The 24,012-nt window shown below is 32.8% G+C and overlaps 1 protein-coding gene across 1 annotated transcript in view; it reads right to left on the bottom strand.

The window, feature by feature from the left end:
* The window catches only part of LOC143061976 (uncharacterized), a 290,220-nt gene that overhangs the window by 87,242 nt on the left and 178,966 nt on the right, over nt 1-24,012 (bottom strand). The window contains exon 6 of the mRNA XM_076233859.1: nt 10,819-10,944. Coding sequence (XP_076089974.1) covers nt 10,819-10,944 — 126 coding nt within the window. The remainder of the gene's footprint in view (nt 1-10,818; nt 10,945-24,012) is intronic.

Below are 24,012 nucleotides of genomic sequence, written 5' to 3' on the forward strand. Positions count from 1 at the left end.
GAGCGCTGCGATTGGATGTAAGGGTACAATATATTTTTTATTTATCTATGAATAACTGCAGTGTGTAAATTTACAATATAAATTTTAAAACCTATTAAAATATTTTCTAGAGAATTATTCGAAAAGGCTTGCAAAATTTCATAAATTTGGTGCAAAATGACGGTGGGCATGGATAACATAAACAAGCTCCGTTGGAAATTGGTCATGATACTATTTGGCTTCAATTTTTAGAATACAGTAATAAAGTACTAACACCACACATAACTATTTTATCCAGGTTTTTATTATAAAACTGGTAAATTTAGAAAATGTTAGTATTGTCGCCTATGGCAGAGTAAATAGTACCGTTTTCCCTATACTCAAGATAGCAAGGGAAATCAAAAGCAATCAGACTTCAGTCATATTATACTATTTTGAAGCATTTGATAAGAACATTTGATTTTTATCACAGAGAATAGAAATTTCTATCTGAGAACAGTACTTTGTTGAGAAAAGTGCTGAGTCATCATAATAAGTCAAATTGAGTGGTACTGATATAAAACTTTATTCTAGAGTGTCAATATTAACTATATTGTATAAACTGCACCAAACTATTGTTCTTTTGAATTTGTTTTCACCTTTCGCAATGATTAATTCAATTGGAAAACCCAGAATTCAAGTCGCGACAAATATTTTTAACTGAAATATTTGCCTTTTTTGCTGTGTAATTCCCTAAATGTATCAATTGAGTATTTCCCTTGACAAAATTTATTAAAATTGGATATTGTCTGGTTAAGTTTGTACTGTTTAATAGTAAGGCAGTATTTGGTCATGCTAGAAACATTTTCACTGTTAAAATTGTTCATCTAAGAAAAAAGAGGCCCACTTGAGGCTAAATTTAGAAAGAATTTATACTCTCCTGTGTAAAGAATTGCTCACATTGTTGGCAATTCATGCAGCAAATATTTCAATAGTGCTTCATTTTGTAGTTTCTATCTTTTATTATATCAGACATATATAATTTGTCATTTTGTACTGTTTGAAAGGAATTTTGTTGGAATTTAATACTCCAAAGGGACATAATTCAGCTTTTTCATAGATTAATACAGGCAACAAAGGCAACCTAACAGCTGAGTATTTTGCAGATTTGATGTTTTAAGTGTCTAATATCCTTGTTTGTATCATCTCAAGACAGAATAATGGATTTTATAACCAGCTCTGAAATTTTGAACCACAATATGGCATATACTAAAGCATGGAATTGAGATTAGTATGACAAATCTTGAATTTGTGCTTATGTTGTAAATTTTGGATAAAATGTATACAAATTGAATGAGACTGTCATTTTTATCTGTTTAAATGGAAATGTTTATTATTCTTTTTAAATAAGATAAGATATAGTTGGATACAGGTTGTTTGTTAAGCCTTATCTGTTTCTTTAAGTAATGGGGACATACAAGTATTAATTATAGTCAAGGTTTCCTGAAATAACTCAGTATTGCATTGATGGTGTCATAAGAATTCTTTATAGCTTTGTGTCACAGTATAGGGAAAACGGTAGTATTACATTTTCCCAGCATTAGGTTGGCCTTTTGTGTACCCAAGACAGGAGAAGGAAGTCAACTTAGGAGCGCTGCGATTGGATGTAAGGGTACAATATATTTTTTATTTATCTATGAATAACTGCAGTGTGTAAATTTACAATATAAATTTTAAAACCTATTAAAATATTTTCTAGAGAATTATTCGAAAAGGCTTGCAAAATTTCATAAATTTGGTGCAAAATGACGGTGGGCATGGATAACATAAACAAGCTCCGTTGGAAATTGGTCATGATACTATTTGGCTTCAATTTTTAGAATACAGTAATAAAGTACTAACACCACACATAACTATTTTATCCAGGTTTTTATTATAAAACTGGTAAATTTAGAAAATGTTAGTATTGTCGCCTATGGCAGAGTAAATAGTACCGTTTTCCCTATACTCAAGATAGCAAGGGAAATCAAAAGCAATCAGACTTCAGTCATATTATACTATTTTGAAGCATTTGATAAGAACATTTGATTTTTATCACAGAGAATAGAAATTTCTATCTGAGAACAGTACTTTGTTGAGAAAAGTGCTGAGTCATCATAATAAGTCAAATTGAGTGGTACTGATATAAAACTTTATTCTAGAGTGTCAATATTAACTATATTGTATAAACTGCACCAAACTATTGTTCTTTTGAATTTGTTTTCACCTTTCGCAATGATTAATTCAATTGGAAAACCCAGAATTCAAGTCGCGACAAATATTTTTAACTGAAATATTTGCCTTTTTTGCTGTGTAATTCCCTAAATGTATCAATTGAGTATTTCCCTTGACAAAATTTATTAAAATTGGATATTGTCTGGTTAAGTTTGTACTGTTTAATAGTAAGGCAGTATTTGGTCATGCTAGAAACATTTTCACTGTTAAAATTGTTCATCTAAGAAAAAAGAGGCCCACTTGAGGCTAAATTTAGAAAGAATTTATACTCTCCTGTGTAAAGAATTGCTCACATTGTTGGCAATTCATGCAGCAAATATTTCAATAGTGCTTCATTTTGTAGTTTCTATCTTTTATTATATCAGACATATATAATTTGTCATTTTGTACTGTTTGAAAGGAATTTTGTTGGAATTTAATACTCCAAAGGGACATAATTCAGCTTTTTCATAGATTAATACAGGCAACAAAGGCAACCTAACAGCTGAGTATTTTGCAGATTTGATGTTTTAAGTGTCTAATATCCTTGTTTGTATCATCTCAAGACAGAATAATGGATTTTATAACCAGCTCTGAAATTTTGAACCACAATATGGCATATACTAAAGCATGGAATTGAGATTAGTATGACAAATCTTGAATTTGTGCTTATGTTGTAAATTTTGGATAAAATGTATACAAATTGAATGAGACTGTCATTTTTATCTGTTTAAATGGAAATGTTTATTATTCTTTTTAAATAAGATAAGATATAGTTGGATACAGGTTGTTTGTTAAGCCTTATCTGTTTCTTTAAGTAATGGGGACATACAAGTATTAATTATAGTCAAGGTTTCCTGAAATAACTCAGTATTGCATTGATGGTGTCATAAGAATTCTTTATAGCTTTGTGTCACAGTATAGGGAAAACGGTAGTATTACATTTTCCCAGCATTAGGTTGGCCTTTTGTGTACCCAAGACAGGAGAAGGAAGTCAACTTAGGAGCGCTGCGATTGGATGTAAGGGTACAATATATTTTTTATTTATCTATGAATAACTGCAGTGTGTAAATTTACAATATAAATTTTAAAACCTATTAAAATATTTTCTAGAGAATTATTCGAAAAGGCTTGCAAAATTTCATAAATTTGGTGCAAAATGACGGTGGGCATGGATAACATAAACAAGCTCCGTTGGAAATTGGTCATGATACTATTTGGCTTCAATTTTTAGAATACAGTAATAAAGTACTAACACCACACATAACTATTTTATCATGGTTTTTATTATAAAACTGGTAAATTTAGAAAATGTTAGTATTGTCGCCTATGGCAGAGTAAATAGTACCGTTTTCCCTATACTCAAGATAGCAAGGGAAATCAAAAGCAATCAGACTTCAGTCATATTATACTATTTTGAAGCATTTGATAAGAACATTTGATTTTTATCACAGAGAATAGAAATTTCTATCTGAGAACAGTACTTTGTTGAGAAAAGTGCTGAGTCATCATAATAAGTCAAATTGAGTGGTACTGATATAAAACTTTATTCTAGAGTGTCAATATTAACTATATTGTATAAACTGCACCAAACTATTGTTCTTTTGAATTTGTTTTCACCTTTCGCAATGATTAATTCAATTGGAAAACCCAGAATTCAAGTCGCGACAAATATTTTTAACTGAAATATTTGCCTTTTTTGCTGTGTAATTCCCTAAATGTATCAATTGAGTATTTCCCTTGACAAAATTTATTAAAATTGGATATTGTCTGGTTAAGTTTGTACTGTTTAATAGTAAGGCAGTATTTGGTCATGCTAGAAACATTTTCACTGTTAAAATTGTTCATCTAAGAAAAAAGAGGCCCACTTGAGGCTAAATTTAGAAAGAATTTATACTCTCCTGTGTAAAGAATTGCTCACATTGTTGGCAATTCATGCAGCAAATATTTCAATAGTGCTTCATTTTGTAGTTTCTATCTTTTATTATATCAGACATATATAATTTGTCATTTTGTACTGTTTGAAAGGAATTTTGTTGGAATTTAATACTCCAAAGGGACATAATTCAGCTTTTTCATAGATTAATACAGGCAACAAAGGCAACCTAACAGCTGAGTATTTTGCAGATTTGATGTTTTAAGTGTCTAATATCCTTGTTTGTATCATCTCAAGACAGAATAATGGATTTTATAACCAGCTCTGAAATTTTGAACCACAATATGGCATATACTAAAGCATGGAATTGAGATTAGTATGACAAATCTTGAATTTGTGCTTATGTTGTAAATTTTGGATAAAATGTATACAAATTGAATGAGACTGTCATTTTTATACAATATATTTTTTATTTATCTATGAATAACTGCAGTGTGTAAATTTACAATATAAATTTTAAAACCTATTAAAATATTTTCTAGAGAATTATTCGAAAAGGTTTGCAAAATTTCATAAATTTGGTGCAAAATGACGGTGGGCATGAATAACATAAACAAGCTCCGTTGGAAATTGGTCATGATACTATTTGGCTTCAATTTTTAGAATACAGTAATAAAGTACTAACACCACACATAACTGTTTTATCCAGGTTTTTATTATAAAAACTGGTAAATTTAGAAAATGTTAGTATTGTCGCCTATGGCAGAATACATAGTACCGTTTTCCCTGGTAAGGACTTGCTAGATACGGTAAAAATACACGTGACACCGACACCATTACACATAGACGCGGTGACCGAGACGATACGATAATCAATAATGATACACAGAGTGGTAATCGTGGCTACTACAGACAAAATAATCGTGGTCGTGGAAACATTAGAGGTGGGAATAGCCATAACACGGATCAAAGATCAACAAATAGAATTGGACAATCTGCCACTGATAATTGCAATACAAACTCTTATAAACATAATCAGTCAGAAAGGAATTTGAACGGTCGGTGTCGAGGAAATTACAGAGGTCAGAACGGAGGTCAAAATCAGAATAGCCGTGGTGGGCATACATAGGTAAATTGCGGATTTTTTAATATTAATGGTTGGAATTCTGATGTAAATAGCCAAAAATATATGTTTCTAATTTTATGTGTAAAACATCATAATTTGAATATACTTGGACTAGCGGAGACCCATCTTACTGGAGATAACGTTGAAGTTATCAGTGGTTTGGTCTCAATCGTAAGCATATTCATGTCCGAGCAAAATCCAGATCGGGTGGTGTTGGAATTTTAATCCGAAATAGCATATGCAATGAATTTAACCGATGTTCGGACTTTGCGGATTCAATTACTTGTATTTATAATCTACCTGACAGACATGTTGTTGATTTTCAGTGTAAGAGTTATGGGAAGGTTTTTGTGAATTTCTTACAGATGTTAGCTGTTGTATTTAAAATGGACGAAATATCCTATTAAATGCCTACTACACCTATGTATCGACCCGCGGTCTGAGCGTTGTGGATTACTGCGTAGTACCGTACGAAATGCTGGACATTTTTAGCAAATTTAAAGTTACAAAAACTAGTTTAATTATAGAGCAAATATGTGCCCTATTTCGTGTATCAAACATAAAATAAAAGAACTATCAAAGGAATTTGTGTTTGTCCCGGCTGATAAAGCTGCTAATAATATCATTATTGTTTGACGTAAATTTTATATTGAGGTTCTGCAAAAGGAAATCGTGAATTCACCAACATTCCAACTGACTTCATTTTCAGAAAACGACATCTGTAACAAACACACACTTTTAGATACATATTTTCAAGCAGAACCAAATACAATGAAAGTCTCAACTATGTACTGGCTTCCGAAGCTACACAAAACACCTTACAAATATAGATTTATTTCATCTTCAAGCCATTGTTCTACAACTAAATTGTCTATTCTACTTACTACTAGTACACTTGGTACAATAAAAAAACCTGATAATAAATTGTTTAAATAACATGAATAAGGCCTTTGAAAATAGTGGAATTAATTACTTTTGGAGTGTCAAAAACTCGTTGGAAGTACTTTATAAATTGCATGCATATATTAGTAATTTTGAATCTGTTCAAAGTTTTGATTTTCTACCCTATATACCACTTTTCCTCATATTCTTATTAAGAAAAAAATCACATCCCTAATTAACTGGAAATTTAAAAAGTACATATGTTCAAACTCTTTTAGGTCATTTTTTAGTAGCAATAAACAAAAGAACTATGTCAACTGGACTTGCTTTGATACTATTTCTGTGCTTGAATTTTTACTTGATAACATTTTTGTTCGCTTTGGAGATTTCGTATATCGTCAAGTTATTCAAATTCCAATGAGGACTAACTGTGCACCACTTATTGCAGACCTATTTTCGTATTGTTATGAGTTACAATTTATGACTTAAATTAGCAAAGACCCATCGAAACAAAATTGATACAAAAATTCAAAAATACTTTTAGATATTTGGATGAAATATTGGCTCTCAATAATGACGACTTCAGTATGTATACTTAAGAAATTTATCCTGTTGAACTTACTTTACATAAAGCTAATGCCAACAATGACCACTGCCCTTTCTCCGATCTTGATATCTATATCATTAACGGGAAGCTTAATACAAAAACTTATGATAAAAGAGATGATTTTTCATTTCCTATCGTTAATGATACATTTTTAGATGATGCCGTTTCCTTGTCACCATCTTATGGTGTTTATATATCTCAACTTGTACGATTCGCTCTTGTATGTAGCAACGTATTAGATTTTAGCGAGAGAAATTTGTGTATTACTGAAAAATTATTACACCAGGGTTTTCAATATCACAAACTAGTCAAATTTAAACATTTACTAAATTTTATCATCGGTATACGGAAATAATTTGTAAATATAACTCAACATGCAGACATTTTATACGTTCAGGTATTTCACATCCAATCGTTTATTGTAATATTCTTTACAAAGCACAAAAAAATGTCTCCTCAAAAACTTACAAAACCTTTAAACAGACTTATTAAGAAGGAATATAGTTACGATACTGTTGTCAGATCATTACAGGTTGCATATTTTTACTTTAATATTGATTCACGTATAGGGTCTTTGCATCGGAACTAAACACATTTACTTTTAAAAAACAGTTGTTGGCATGACACGGGTTATGTTCTTCTCATATATTTTATGATAGTATGATAATAAACCCCTAACGGGAGAGATTGTACCTGATATGCATATGATGAAGACATAATCTTTCAATCAGTTTAATTGAGGTCTGGAGCTGGCATGTCAGTTAACTGCTAGTAGTCTGTTGTTATTTATGTATTATTGTCAGTTTGTTTATTTTCTTTTGTTACATCTTCTGACATCGGACTCGGACTTCTCTTGAACTGAATTATAATTTGGGTATTGTTATGCGTTTACTTTTCTACATTGGCTAGAGGTATAGGGGGGGGGTTGAGATCTCATAAACATGTTTAACCCTGCCGCAATTTTGCGCCTGTCCAAAGTCAGGCGCCTCTGACCTTTGTTAATCTTGTGATTTTAATTTTAGTTTCTTGTGTATAATTCGGAGTTTAGTATGACGTCCATTATCACTGAACTAGTATACATATTTTTTAAGGGGCCAGCTGAATGACGCCTCCGGGTGCGGGAGTTTCTGGCTGCATTGAAGACTCACTGATGGCCTTCGGCTTTTGTCTACTCAATGTCGGGTTGTTGTCGCTTTGACATATTCCCCATTTCCTTTCTCAATTTTAATGGTAACAAAGATAAATTTGACCTTCAGATCTTCAACTTATCCCAGATCACTCTCTAGTATACATTTTTTTAGGGGCAGCTGAAGGATGCCTCCGGGTGCTGTAGTTTCTCGCTACATTGAAGACTCACTGGTGGCCTTCGGCTGTTGTCTGCTCAATGGTCGGGTTGTTGTCGCTTTGAGACATTCCCCATTTGCTTTCTCAATTTTAATGGTAAATTTGACCTTCAGATCTTCAAATTATCCAAGATCACTCTCTACTTACTTAGGAAATAACGTTGAAATTTAGTCACAGTAATAAAAATGCTGAGCAACCAAAAGACAATCGTCTATGTTGCAGTTTACTTTTCAGTTCCAGTTAAAATATTGTCGATTTTATTGGAAAGTAACGTCGGTAAAATGAAAGTACTTGTTTTCATGCGTAAATTATAATTTGATTTAGTCGGCTAAAACATTAGTTTGTGTATTGAATGAAAATATAATATGATTGTGCGATCACTTTGAATAAGAAGAAAAGTCATCGAACATCGCCTCTCTCTCTCTCTCGTTTAGATTAAAGCTTAAAACAATTGTTACATATTCCAACATTAATCTAATTTTGTATTTGTAATTTACGATGACGACTGTATGAGGAGGTGTTCCCATTCGTATTAGACTGTGCGAACGGCGATCTACACCAATTAGTTTTTGCAAAAAGACTATTTTTTAACCTCGATGTTTTAATCACTCGAATCTTAAACTTTTGGTCCATCGCACTTCAGCGTTATATAGCATCGTACTTTAGCGAACAAACAACCATGTCACTTTAGCGTGAGACAACATCCAACTTTAGCGAAGACCATCGCACTTTAGCGTGACCATCGCACTTGAGAGTACCATCGCACTTTAGAGTCATACATATATAATAGATATTTGTCATTCATAAATAATTTGATTACTTTCACTTAACAGTCAATAAGTTAAACTTCACCAGTCGTTCTTAGTATATATGTATCTATGACAGATTTAATCAGTACTGTTATACACATTCAAATCTTAAACAGCGAGAGAAAAGTCATCGCTTGTTCAAATCTTTATCAATAGAAACACGGTTCATAAATTTTCTTTTATACTATTTTTTTATACTGAAGGTACACTTAGACCTATACGTTGTATCTTTCACTATTATTAATCTATTTAATATCTATGCTTTGTGCCATTCTGAAGAGTGAAGCTCTTTTCAAATACATTTTGAGATTCAATTTTGTGCAGTGTTGAAACCCATTTTGCAGACTAGGTATTTGTTTGATAATGAACAGGTTTACTACTTTGAACTCTTAATATACCCTGCCCGATTGAGCTGTTTAAAAGATACAGAACTTATAACTGAGTTCGGCAGACGTGCATGTGGCCAATATGCCTCATTGGTGGTAATCGAATCGAATCAGTTGTAGGCAAAATCGACAGAAAACTTTTCATGTTTTGGGGTTAAGCAGTATCCGTGAAGGTTACAAAGAGACGCAGAACATTTTTAAATAATAATTATCGTTGAAAAACATTTAAAAAAAAAACAAATAAAAAACGTGTTGCTCAATCGTTATATGGACTATCGGAGCCTAAGGCTCTTAAACTTTTATTTTTTTCAATAATCCCCAAAATCATAATTAGGCAATCCTGTTAAAATCTATACTGCCTTCATATTTGTTTCAATCTAGTAAAAACATTTGAAATCATTTCCCTTCAGTTTTTTCACTTGATGTCAACAAAACTACATTACAGAGTATAGTAACTAAACTTTTTAAAGCTTTTTTGCTCCAAATCAAACTATCATAGTAGATTGTTTCTATGTAAAATTTCGTGGACTATTTTGCCTTTTCGTTGTTATATTGTGTTGCCATGTAATTGTTTGTTTATCTTAGACTTATGATATTAGAATGTCTCCTAGGTATATCTTTTTTCTCCTTCTAAAAGATATTTTTAAAAAGTACAATCAAAAAGGGAGAAAAACTACTGTAGAGCTATATTCAAAACATTTTAACAATATATGTTGCAATTGAGCGACAAATTATGTGCTTGTATTATGTATAAGTCATGTTAGTTGTCATTCCTTCATTTTCCTGTTTAATATCTACCGTCTAGTGTGTTTCCGGTTTTACTTGAGTAAAGTGGTCACCCAATAAATATGCAAGTATCTCTCGCCTCATTACTAAGGTAATTTTACTGCGGAATTTTTAGAAGAATATGAATACGTAAAAAAACTGTAACTAAAATCAAATCGAATTCTCACCAAAATCAAACACATCCGAAATATACTAAGAAGTCATATAAATCCTAAATGGGAACAGTCCAAGACGCACTGTCAAAAACAGTTTTGGCTTTTTTCTGTAAAATGCAAATTATGGAGTAAAACCACTGATGTAACAAACTCGGGTATATTTAATTCATTTTATCAGAAGCATCTTAAAGAAACGTGATTTTAAAGCATCGATATAGTTTGTGCTAGAATAACTTGATACTAAATGTGCTAACGCAGCATTAATATACCGATTTTACAATCACACAAACAAATCAATTTTGAAGATGCAACTCAGGTAAAACAAAATTGAGTATTGCAAAATTAACTGTTTTCCAAATGTGCTCATAAAACATAAGTATTCTTATTTTACATCCACGAAAAATCGATGTTGATTATGCAAACAAAATTAAACAAAACTGAGTAATATAACGACACAAATATGTCTTTTTCTACTGAGATAATACAGTGCAGAATTATTAAGTTTTTTTTCTCATTTATTTGAATAAAGGAACATGCTTCATGGTACATAACAATTATACCTTTAACATAGTGTTTACAAAACAATCACTATAAACTATATCATATTTTATTGATTGAGAAACTAATATATTTTACCTCCTCCTGATCTTCATTTAATGACACTGGTTCTCCTCCATTTTTAGTATTATCATGTTCTATCATTGCTTTGTGTTGATCTTTGTCCTCCTGGTCATCATCGATCTCACCATTCCATTGGTTTGTCTTACAAATAAACATTAAAAAGAAACGAACATTAATAAAAGAAATTAAAATTGTCAAATGAATAGAAGTATAAATTTGTTCTGTTTCTAGTGAATTGATATGCATCGTCATTTCTCTATTTTTGTGATTTAAAAAAAAAAGAGTGACAAATGAATCATCATTATGGAAAGGGTGACTTTTTTGAGATTTCACAAATTCCATGCATTTTAATAACATCTTACTTCCTTTGCATGACTGGAAGCGATATTCCAGAATGTTTACCACTGTGACGGCAGTTCCAAATAAATGATTCGTTATATTGGAACACAAATAATATGGTCATCTAATAACTTACTTTTTAGTAAATTAAATCAAATGATTCACACTCCATATTTAATTTTAGACTTTTCCATACTGATACATTTTAATTTTACATTTTTCGTTATTTTTTAAATATACAAATAGAAAACAGGTGACTAATGATTTACTTTTATTTGGGTAGTTCATAGGATATAGTTCGGTGACCAAGTAAGGAAAAGTCGCTTATTTAAGGATTTTAATCGTCATTCGGACTATACGGCTATAAATAACAGTATTGGTTGTTCAAAGGTTACACTTCACATTTTGACTTGTCGTCAAAATATCGTACGGTGCAATTTTTGTAAAATGGGCTTTGAAGTACGCTCCCTTACTTTAAAGAAAAATTGACTTGCTAAAGTTTTGAGGTCTACATTCTAAAAGAACATTCGTGATATGATTTTTGTTATTATATACATTGTTGTTACACCTTATTTTAACAATTTCAAACAAAATTTAGCAAAAGTAATCCGTTATTGAAGAGTTTTTGTAAAAAATGAACACTACGAATATTTTGCATTTAATAGAATACGTTTCAATTCATTTTCATCATTTACTTTTACGCAAAATTTAAAATAATCAACATTGATATGATATTTCAAACCTTTATTAAACAACAATATCAAAATCATTTATCTCAGAAGCATTTTTTCGACTTGTGCATTGAAACAAAATATACACAACAAAATCGAAGATACAGGTTTTCCTCCGGAAATTCGACTTGTACAAAAATGTTGAACCGGACCGATAATATTATTTAATCTATAAATGATATATCTTATCATGTTCCGATTTTGGTTGGTTATCGCGTTTTTTTAGTTATTTTTAAAAGATTTTTATTTCCGTATGTTTATTTGATATGTTTTTTTTTCTTTTGATATATTTCAAAAATTAAGAACCAAATCTGAATTTGGACCTGTATTTATATGGAAAATGTTTGAATTAAAAAGACCTTTACGATTAGGTCCTAGTAGTTCTAAAAGGCCAAACATAAGTTTTAATTTTGAAAAGTATATCGTTTGTCAGAGAATAAGTACTGAATCAGTCACTTTCTTTACTGTTAAAGAGTAAACGTTGCTTCTTTAGTTCAGTTGAAATGCGTTATGATGGAATCTGCCAGCAATTTGTTGAAGAGTATGGGTCGTTTGTTTAAATTCCGGATTTGGTGAAGCAATTCGACGAGAAGGCTCTTGTGCACTTTACCTGGCCAACAATCACAACTTACATCAGTTTGAGAGAAGGTATGGCATTGGTTCAACGTATTGATTATAAGAAAAGCAAATCATCTGGTGGCCTTGCAGCTGTCTTTAAAACAAAATATGACTCAATGCTTTTCTACAGTAGCAGACGTTTTTGACCGCTACGACATGAAAAAAAAAATAAAGTCGTCTGCTGAAAATGAACTCCACACAAAGACTACAGCTTCCACCAAAGTGTATCAGATTATTAAAGGGAGAAGGATTCCTGAGTGGAAGAAGTTTCTTTCTGTTACCAGCAGGCCCTTCCCAATTTCTTTGGTAGTTTTTTTTCTTCAAAGCTATGACAAATCCCCTATGATTCCACATTATAGTGAGCTTTACTTAGCCGGAACGTTTGTAAATCCCGAAATTGACAACGTTATTTCAGACAATAATGTTAATGACTGTCGGAACTTGTTTAGAACTCAACAAGGCTCAATACTTGTATGATAATTAATGCCTTATACTTTGACATGAAGTTTAGAGAAATGGGAATGAGCAGCAGAACAGTCAAACGGACCCCTGATACAGGTATGATTGTTCTGTGTTCACTATTACAAACATATGACACATACAAGCGAGTTGTGGGTGCAGATGGAGAACATTAGCAGTGTAAAGAATGGGCGAGGATGTTTACCCATTAACAAACTATGTGCTTGCTTTTCCCTTACAATTTGTAAACTGCTGCCAGCTGTACATACTCTTAACGGATGCGACACAACTTCGTCTCTGTTTGGAGTAGGAAAGAAAACAAGACTTTGATGGACACACACGATTATGTTAGGTGTAGAGCTTCGGGAGTACTGAGAGAGATGAAGCTCTTGTTTGTGCAAGAAAGTTAGTTTTATAGGTGTTTGATCTGAAAAATCTCTTCAAATCATTCCATCATGATATGAATAAAATGCGCGTCAAGCTTACATAAGGATTTTCTAAACCCAGGCATATATTACCTTAGCCGTATTTGGCAGAACTTTTCGGAATTTTGGATCCTCATTGCTCTTCAACTTTTTACTTGTTTGGCTTTAAAAATATTTTGATATGAGCGTCACTGATGAGTCTTATGTAGACGAAACGCGCGTCTGACGTACTAAATTATAATTTTGGTACCTTTGATAACTATTACCACCAGTAAATAAGTAGGTTTAGTCAGGTTACCTCCCTGTGAAGCGGCAATTTGGACCGCATCACACATTGTTAAATCGCATATTCCGTCACCTTTAGAATACGGTTGGCGAAAATTTTAAAAATCCTTACACCCCGTGTATTGTGAATGGCATATGTCAGCAGAATTTTTGCAGGATCTTGTGTGATCATGTTAGAAAAAATCTCTATGTAAAAAGTCATGTTTTTGTTCAAAACAAAACCTTACATGTACGGAGCTTTGCTCCTGTCAAGGGTTAGAATTATGTAAAAACTCCTTGACAGATGAATCAGAAGATACTCCTAGAAGAAATCTGTTTGGTGGAACATTTTGATTAGATTTTTCAATTGTAATTGTTTTCGAGGTAATAAGTGGTAATGCATTACATGCATGAGGTTTTGCAAAATAAACGATTCGGGAAAGTAGGCTTCAATTGAAAACAATATTTATCATTTATTGCTGAGGTTGAATGTCATTCGGCAAAGTAACTAATGTAACTTTAACGGAATTTGTATTGCTCTTGTATAATAGAACAAGTGTTTGAAAAACGCCAATTTTTGGAATTAATCGATTACTAAGTAATAAGTTCCTTTTTTTTATATTTTCGAGAAAATGAATAGTTAATTAATTTGACAAAAATGTCTGTATCTGAAATGTAACACAAAATGCTGGTTATATATTTCAATTTTTAAAATATAGAACGAAAACAAGAAAACAGTATGTTGATCTTTGAACTTAATTTATGCAAAACTGTTACCCAATTTCTTTTTGACGACATCGATATTCCAAAAGTACTCATTTTGCCGAATCCAATGATATATAATATAGTCATAAAGTATGTTTGACGATTAAATTTTTAAAAAATTGGGTCTGGTCACTGTACTAATAACCTCGTGTATGGTTTATCAGTTACAAATACTATCAGGTATATCAAATAACTAAAATGGATATTTTTGAATATCAAGAAGAGATTTTATGTAAATACATTTGTTCAATATACTTGCCTGATACATCACACATTGTTAAATCGCATATTCCGTCATCTTTAGAATACGGTTGGCGAAAATTTTAAAAATCCTTACAACCCGTGTATTGTGAATGGCATATGTCAGCAGAATTTTTGCAGGATCTTGTGTGATCATGTTAGAAAAAATCTCTATGTAAAAAGTCATGTTTTTGTTCAAAACAAAACCTTACATGTACGGAGCTTTGCTCCTGTCAAGGGTTAGAATTATGTAAAAACTCCTTGACAGATGAATCAGAAGATACTCCTAGAAGAAATCTGTTTGGTGGAACATTTTGATTAGATTTTTCAATTGTAATTGTTTTCGAGGTAATAAGTGGTAATGCATGACATGCATGAGGTTTTGCAAAATAAACGATTCGGGATAGTAGGCTTCAATTGAAAACAATATTTATCATTTATTGCTGAGGTTGAATGTCATTCGGCAAGGTAACTAATGTAACTTTAACGGAATTTGTATTGCTCTTGTATAATAGAACAAGTGTTTGAAAAACGCCAATTTTTGGAATTAATCGATTACTAAGTAATAAGTTCCTTTTTTTATATTTTCGAGAAAATGAATAGTTAATTAATTTGACAAAAATGTCTGTATCTGAAATGTAACACAAAATGCTGGTTATATATTTCAATTTTTAAAATATAGAACGAAAACAAGAAAACAGTATGTTGATCTTTGAACTTAATTTATGCAAAACTGTTACCCAATTTCTTTTTGACGACATCGATATTCCAAAAGTACTCATTTTGCCGAATCCAATGATATATAATATAGTCATAAAGTATGTTTGACGATTAAATTTTTAAAAAATTGGGTCTGGTCACTGTACTAATAACCTCGTGTATGGTTTATCAGTTACAAATACTATCAGGTATATCAAATAACTAAAATGGATATTTTTGAATATCAAGAAGAGATTTTATGTAAATACATTTGTTCAATATACTTGCCTGATACATTTACATTATAGAATACGTTCGGCGTATTAGAATACTCTCATCGCAAACACCGTGGTGATCCGGAAATGAAAAATACCTTATCTGTTTCCGGGTATAAAGATGGAGTCACACATTCACGATTTTTACTGCCGTCCTTAAAAGGACCATTCCCGATTAAAATTTGTCAAAAGTCTGATCAAGATCCTATGAACGTAAATGGAAATTCAAACTTTAATTAAAATTTGTAAAACAAATAATTTAATCACGACAACAATCAGATATTGTTCAGGAAGCGTCGATATCCAACAGTTTCCAAGCGAATTTATCCCGATAATCCCATTCCCAATCCGCTTCTAATCCAATTTGTATCTTTCGTCTGGTAAAATTCGACCGAGTCTGTCACGACTGCGTCCCGATTCTACCGTATGTAATCCGACAGAGTTCAGACAGTGACCAGACAGTGAACCGACGCTGACGGAAGTTATCCGTTCGAAAACTGTCGGCATACTCGGGATGATCAGGTACTGTCGGAACGTAATCCTACCATGGTCCGTTCTATCGCATTGCAAACGGCTTTGTCTGGTTTCAGTCGTATTGTATTCTGTAATTGTCGGGACTCTGATGTGGGAATCATTGACGAATTTCGTATTAATAACGGGATTGTTCCGAAACGGTTTCGGCAAAGACGGTTAGCAATCGACAAGATCTGGATGCAATCTGAACTCGATCGGCAGAAAAACAACAATGAAAAATTTCTCCAGATCATTCCCATTCCACAGGAAACCGTCCAGAATACACAGAACATTGTTAGGATTTTGATTCGATACAGCAGAATCCTTCCCGACCAGTAGGAATCTGTTGCGAACTTAAACAACTGCGTTCATACAATGATAGGACATTCCAGATAATTGAGGATAGTGATCCCACTTTTTCACTTTTTCTTTCGTATTGCTGTCTGATCTCAAACGGGAGCAATAATCGGCAATATGTGAACCCCGCATTAACCCCATCAAACTATCCTGAGTAGAAATCACACAGGTATTCATTACTTTTAATATTGCGTTTCATTGATAATATAAATAATCAATCATACAACACAAAAAATTTATGAAGGGGTGGGGGTGGATTCAGGAAAGTATATTTAACTAATATATTCACATAAAATCTCTTCTTGATATTCAAAAATATCCATTTTATGTGAATAAGTTATATATACTGGCTGATACATTTACATTCTAGAATACAAAGCAGTGAAAGGTCTTAAGAAGTTGTATAAATTTCTTCTTTAAATTCCATCACCAATAACATCCTAACACCAAAAACAGTAACTAAACATATACAAAAATGGTATTTACAACTGTTCTAAGCATCATTTAAAGGTTCAAAAATTTGTTTTTCTAAACCATTTAAAACAACTTCTAAATTCCATTCTGGAAGTAATTTGAAATTAGGTTGTCTGGAATGAAAAACGCCATTGATCAGTCTAGAAATGTAAGGATGTTGTTCAACCGGACATTTTTGAACTGGAAGTAGTACTGCTAATAATATTGAACGATAACCAGATATTGAACGATATTGTAACCCTGATTTAAATAAAAATACTCAAAAAATCAGCAACTTGATTCAAAGTAGCTGTATAGGGATCAATTTGTTTTTATCACACCAACTACAGTACTTTTCCAATTAGGCAGAATAATCTTTCTGCGTTCCTGGCGTCAAGATGCATTGAGCAGGGTTCTATCTGACATTGAAAAGCTCTCTGTTTCGAAATTCCGGTCGAGAAAAGCCATACATTTAGACTTAACATCTGTGGATTTGGATGATAGATCTTTGTCTTCCGTTTACTCAACAGATTTTCTAACATTGGTATTCTTATTGAAAGTGCTACCAATAATTCCAGAATCTCTGGATACCAAACCCTCCTTGGCCATTGGGGGAAATTAGGATAATCTGACACTGGAACTGCCTCATATATTTTAATATCTTCGGTATCAGACAAATTGGAGGAAATATGTAAGCATACATGTTCTCCTATGAAATCGTTAGAGCATCAACTGCAAAAGCATTTGGATGTGGAATCCATGTACAGAAATTTTCCGTATGTCTGTTCCCCAATGATGCAAAGAGATATACCAGAGGACTCCCCCATTGAACAAAAATTTGATTCACCACTGTGCCTACATGTAGAATTTTAAAAAAATTCAAAGCTGTTGATTATTATTTTTGTTATTCCCGTGCAAGACGATTTCTGAATAAATTCCAAGTTTTACCCTTCCTTTATCATTGACATAACCCATTTGTTTGTTGTAATTTGTTCCAAATTTTGAAGATATTTTGTTAGGCGACCCCCTACTTGAATTTCTGGACACAAAACTATCATTCCGTTTAGAGATCCGAAAGAAAAACGGGAACTCTTTGTAGTTGTCTTGTCGACTGTTGAGTCTTTCTTGTTCCCCTCTTGTCGGTTAGAACTTCCTGCTTTATCTTTTGCACTGTTATAACTATTATAAGTTGAAACAGGTTTCCTATTGTTATACGAGGTATATAACCACTGGAAGTATTCTGAAATCGTGTAGGTCCAGCACCTTGATCAGACAATCTAGCTTACTTGGTTGAAGTTAATCTAGAATTTCAAGCCCTTACCCGAAGACTCCCTCTTCAGATAAAGGAAGATACTGACATCTTGAAATCCTTTATATTTGATAAATCTGAATCGTGAGCAGCAGATGAGTGACAGATGAAAAAACGCACCAGACCAACCAGCTCGGTCTAATAATTGAGTAGACATAGCAAACATGTATTTCACGTTCTGACATGCTGTACTTTTGTCAACACCATCTTCTTTGAGATCTTTCAATAAAAATTATAGTGTCTGTTGCATGTATAGCAAAGACATTATGTTCATTCTTGATGCTAGTTGACCCTGAAAACCAAGTTTCTCAATTTGCTTATAAGGCTGACTATATAACATTCTATGATTATCTCTAGACCGAAATAATTTTTGACCATGAGTTTGTCTGATCATAGGTTCCAATAAATCATCAAGTTTAGGCACCTGTAAAAAGCTTGCTGAATTAGTATTAATTGGAAAACAACTTGTGTATTCCTCTTTGTATGCAGTAGGATGTTCTGGGATCTTACAACGCCAAGAACTCTCTAATATTTGAACCTGTGCTTGGGCTATAATAAGTCCTACTGAAGATTTTTCTTTGTTCAGATCTTCACTAAATATATGTGACAACATATTAGTTGTTGTCTGCCTCTCATCAGACTTTGCTTTTTCAAGATCGTGTGCCTCTACCTGTTCATTGCGTACATTTACATGCTTAAAAAATATTTCCCCTTTGACATTCGATTAGTGTTCCCTCTAACTGGACTGTTTCCAGACACACTATAATCATCATCATCTTAATGAATATCTAATTCATTGCGTTCTCTATCACCTACACTGATAGATATTTCCGTACGCACATCTAGATCTGAGTTCCTAAAGACTCCAAATCGGGGTCCATGTTTGGTATAAGCCTGACAAGTGGTCTATGCTCCCCAGATGGGACGTTATCCACATTATGACCATCAGATCCGGGCAAAGCTGAACTTTCCGAACAATGTCAGCAGAATAAGCAAATAACTGAAAAAGTTTATCAAACTTCACATTTAAGTTATATTCCAAATTTGCCTATTTCTCATCGTAAACAGCCTGTAACGCATCTTTCTTTGATGTACGTTCCTTTTTACTTACTTTCTCCAAACTACAAGTTCTAGCACTGGACTTACTAGACTTCTTCTTGAGTTTGTCACCTGCAGAATTGGCAGTCAAAATAGAAAATTCCTCTCTACTGTCAGAATCAAGCCTTTCGTCGTTGCTATCCACAATTACGATAAAATATGAAATAACTACAGACACAGACCAAAAGTTGAATAAATATCGACGAAGTTTCAAACTATTACTTACTATAAGAATTGAATGAGAGCGTCCGTTCAATTCAACGTAAAAACTATACCTTATTCTTACCGAGGTGATTTCTACTCATGGGGTTAACACTCGGAAGCGGATACGGTATTTTTAAATTCCGGATCACCCGGGTGTATGAGAGTATTCTAATACGCAGAACGTATTCTATATTGTAAAGGTATTGGGCAAGTATATTTAACTTATAACATAGAAACAACCCTCATACCAAGTCCTAAATAATTATCAAAGGTACCAGGATTATAATTAAATACGCCAGACGCGCGTTTCGTCTACATAAGACTCATCAGTGACGCTCATATCAAAATATTTAAAAAGCCAAACAATCACAAAGTTGAAGAGCATTGAGGATCGAAAATTCCAAAAAGTTATACCAAATACGGCTAAGGTAATCTGTGCCTTGGATAAGAAAATCTTTAGTTTTTCAAAAAATTCAAAGTTTTTTAAACAGAAAATTTGTAAAAATGACCACATTATTGATATTCATTTCAACACCGAAGTGTTGACTACTGGGCTGGTGATACTCTCGGGGACGAAACATCCACAAGCAGTGGCATCGACCCAGTGGTGTAAATAGTTATCAAAGGTACCAGGATTATAATTTAGTACGCCAGACGCGCGTTTCGTCTACATAAGACTCATCAGTGACGCTCATATCAAAATTGAATCATGTGTATCATGCTGAGGAAGTAGCAAGTAATTTTGAATACAAATGGCGATTTCTTTTACGATTCTGAAGGAGTAGCTATGATAAGTTAATCAGCCTACAGAAATGTAACTCTTAAATTGGAAAAACGTTCGACTAAGTGATGTCAGTTTCTAAAACGTTAAAACTGTTCGATTTTATATACCAATTACCTAAACGACACCATTAGAACACAGAGAGCAAGAAACACATTTGTTCGAAGAGAAGTAAAATAATCAGAACGACCTCTGATGGCCTTTCCACATAAAATTTAACTGCCCTTTTTAGAATACAAGATTGAAGGTATTTCCCCTTTCAAGAAACAGCATTGAATTAGAACAGTTAGTTAAAATATTATTTCCGGGTTCAAGAATACAGTTCCACTACTGGACCTGAAGGTAATGCGTTCTCAACTAAAATTTCAAATTCTCATGTACAGTTTTTTTTCATACATTCCGTGAAATAACTAGGAAATACTATATGTCAATGAAAATATGCTAATTTTGAATAATTTGTCAAAGTATTTCTCAATTTTTTAATTGCTTTCATATTTTGTATAAGGTAGCATCTTTTTATAGTACATATGCTGTCTGTTTGATTTTATATGCTTCCAGCATAAAAATTTGATGTAGATGCTGTTGTTAAAAGAATAATGTACTGGAGCATCTTACTATTACTGGGATGCTAGTTTTGCATATATTTTTTTTAAATATTTTTTTATTTTTTGGGGATGCTGGATTTCCTATATATTGAAATGCTGGCATCCAGTCATATTGGGATGCTGGCATCCCGTTTTATTGAGATGCTGGCATCCCGTTATTTTATGATGCTGGTATCCCGTTTTATTGGGATGCTGGCATCCAGTCATATTGGGATGCTGGCATCCCGTTTTATTGAGATACTGGCATCCCGTAATATTGAGATGCTGGCAAAATATCCGAATGCAGTAATCCTACAAGTTCTGTTTGATATACTGTTGGCCAAATTTCGATATATGTACTCCAATGCATAATTTTGTGTAATGCAAAAAATAAAACAACAACAAAAATCCGTTTGTTGTTTTCCTCCCAACACTTTATCTAATGACGTCAGGGATATTATGACGTAAGAAATGTTTTCCCATCATGCGTAGAGATTCATGCAGAGACAGTAAACATGATAAGAAATCAATCACTTATACCGATATAAATGTTTATTAAAAAGTAATTAAAACAGATAACCCTTTTAATATTCTCTTATTTATTAGTTTTTCTTATGTTTAATACTGAAAGCGCTTGTACTATTTTTCTACGCTAATTGCGGCAAATCCCACCCGCATGACGTCATGTAAAAAGAATGTTTAAAAAGTGGAAATGGTTGCAAGGGGAAGGACGAAAAACACTTCTTTGGTCAGTATGCCGCTATTATTATCATTTTGATATAACAGAAACATATACACAATAGAACGCTATTCATACAGGTAAGTAGATTTGCTTATATTTTACATGCACTTCGTAGTCCGAGATTTCTCAGATTTAGCCATTCATAATGAATATTCAACTCAACTCGACAACTGTATGTCTGTAATGGTTTCATATATATACTATCAGATGTCGAATTTTTCTATAGGAGACGATTTGACTTGTGCCCGTCCAAGATTACTCTGACGTCCTACGCTCATGGGCCTAGCTTGTCTTGCAAAACAGCTGTTTGAAGTCCGAGTAATCTCGGACGCATTTCAGTGACTTGATACGCCAGCCGGATAATATAATTATGATTACTTCTAGAGGGAAAATTACAGGCTTAAATGGTTAGGCAACAATGATTAATGTCAGTCGCCAGATTCTCCCATGTCGTCGGGGAGGGATGCACTTCGATCCGTTTGTGGTAGCCAATGGTGATTTCAGAACTTTCTATAAATGGGATTTGGGGATGGGGGCACTGACTGCCATAACAGAGGGACCCGCTAAAGTCATCTTTTCTGTTTACCTGTGTAATAAACCATTTTTTTTTCACACGAAAAAGGAGGGGGCTGGACTAAAAAACTTGAAGGTAGGTATGGAAATAGGAAATACACATATTATATTCTTTTTCTTTTGCCTTATGGAAATATCTACTTTTTCATGAAGTTATGAATAGTTTTGACAAATATGATCGACATAAACCCCACCGAGACTATTAACCACCATCAATATGACCATGGCCAGTAAAAATATTGGGTCCGCAAAATTAATTTGTTTACCCCTAGACAACCTATGGAAAAACCATAAAAATGCATCACTGGTAAGAGTCCTTTGAGTTCAAGAAAAATAAAGTATGAAAAACTTAATTTAAGATTGATTTTCGGTCTAGAAAATTGAATGTGTTGTATGTTTGCCTTTTTTGCAAGTGTCTAAAACCAGTTAACTTGTGCCCGTCCGAGATAACTCTGAGTCTTGACTTCCTCATAGGCTTAGCTTGTCTTGTAAAACAGCCGTTTGAAGTCAGAGTAATATCTGAGTAATGGTATGATTTCTAATGAAACAACTCTCCACCGGACTGAGACAAAATAATATAGCACTAACATGACTAAGCAGTTTACAATTAAATGTCAGCATATGGCCTCCAACAATGAACAAAACTCATACCGCATAGTCATATATGAATAAGAGTGAATGTAAAATTTGAAATACTATGTTTTAAAAGAAAGAAACGCTTATCATACATAACAGATTTACCGATTTCAAAATAAATTTACTCCAATATAATTAAATACATTTTGTACTTAGCTTACTGGCAGGAATTAATGATAATAGGTTACATAGTTTTATGGGTCAAGCTAGTCTTACAAATATGCCTCGGAGTCATCTTTTCATAAATGATTTTAAGCTGATATTTTCGTGATTTATTTCTTTTTTTTTAAAACGAAGCTCGGTGGAAGCTTGATAATAAAAGCAATACATAGCAAATTTGCAAAATGAATGAAAAGAAAATACGAAAATTTAGGAAAATGTAAATATCGCTACAAGAGTTTTGTGTTCCAGGACTAGGCTAAAATAAAAAAAAACACAACATACAAATTAAGGTGTTAACCGAATACACTCTTAGATGGGAATAAAATTTCACGAAAGTCACTAAATACATGTAGGATGTATTTCTAAAAAAAAACCTGATGAAATTGAACACTTTTCTCCCATTCATAATGTTGTTCCATAAAAATTCAATTGAACTAGTGGTCCATATGTGTTTTGAATAGTTTTTAACGACTACACAGAAACGACAGGCATATATTGGTGTGGAAAACTTAATTTATAAGAAGTTTAAATGAAGGTTTTCTTTTTTCTCGTAGGGACGTGGGTGTGCAAGTATTTTATTTTTAATGTCAACCACGAATGAGAAAGCAATCTTTAAATTTAATTCTACATCATTATGACATCATACATGAATATCTACTTTCTGTTCCCTACTAGTGTTGTGATGTTACAACGAACAATTATTGTTAATAATCTTTCATATAATTATTATTTCTCTTTTCAGCATTTGTAAAGAAGTGGCTTCACCTGTCTGGTTACTATTCATGTGTTGTGTATTAATGTATCGCAACACTTTATAGTTATTGGACAGGTTAAACTCAGACGACGAATCATCCAAACAGCACCAGATCATTTGTGATTCCAGCTGATTTCAGATTACTAGCAATACATGATAATAGAAAGTTTGAAAGTTCCAGTTCGTGTAACTGATTTGATTAAATGATTAACAAATATTGAAATATTA

The sequence above is a fragment of the Mytilus galloprovincialis genome, chromosome 1, assembly GCF_965363235.1.
Source record: "Mytilus galloprovincialis chromosome 1, xbMytGall1.hap1.1, whole genome shotgun sequence".
NCBI lineage: Eukaryota > Metazoa > Mollusca > Bivalvia > Mytilida > Mytilidae > Mytilus > Mytilus galloprovincialis.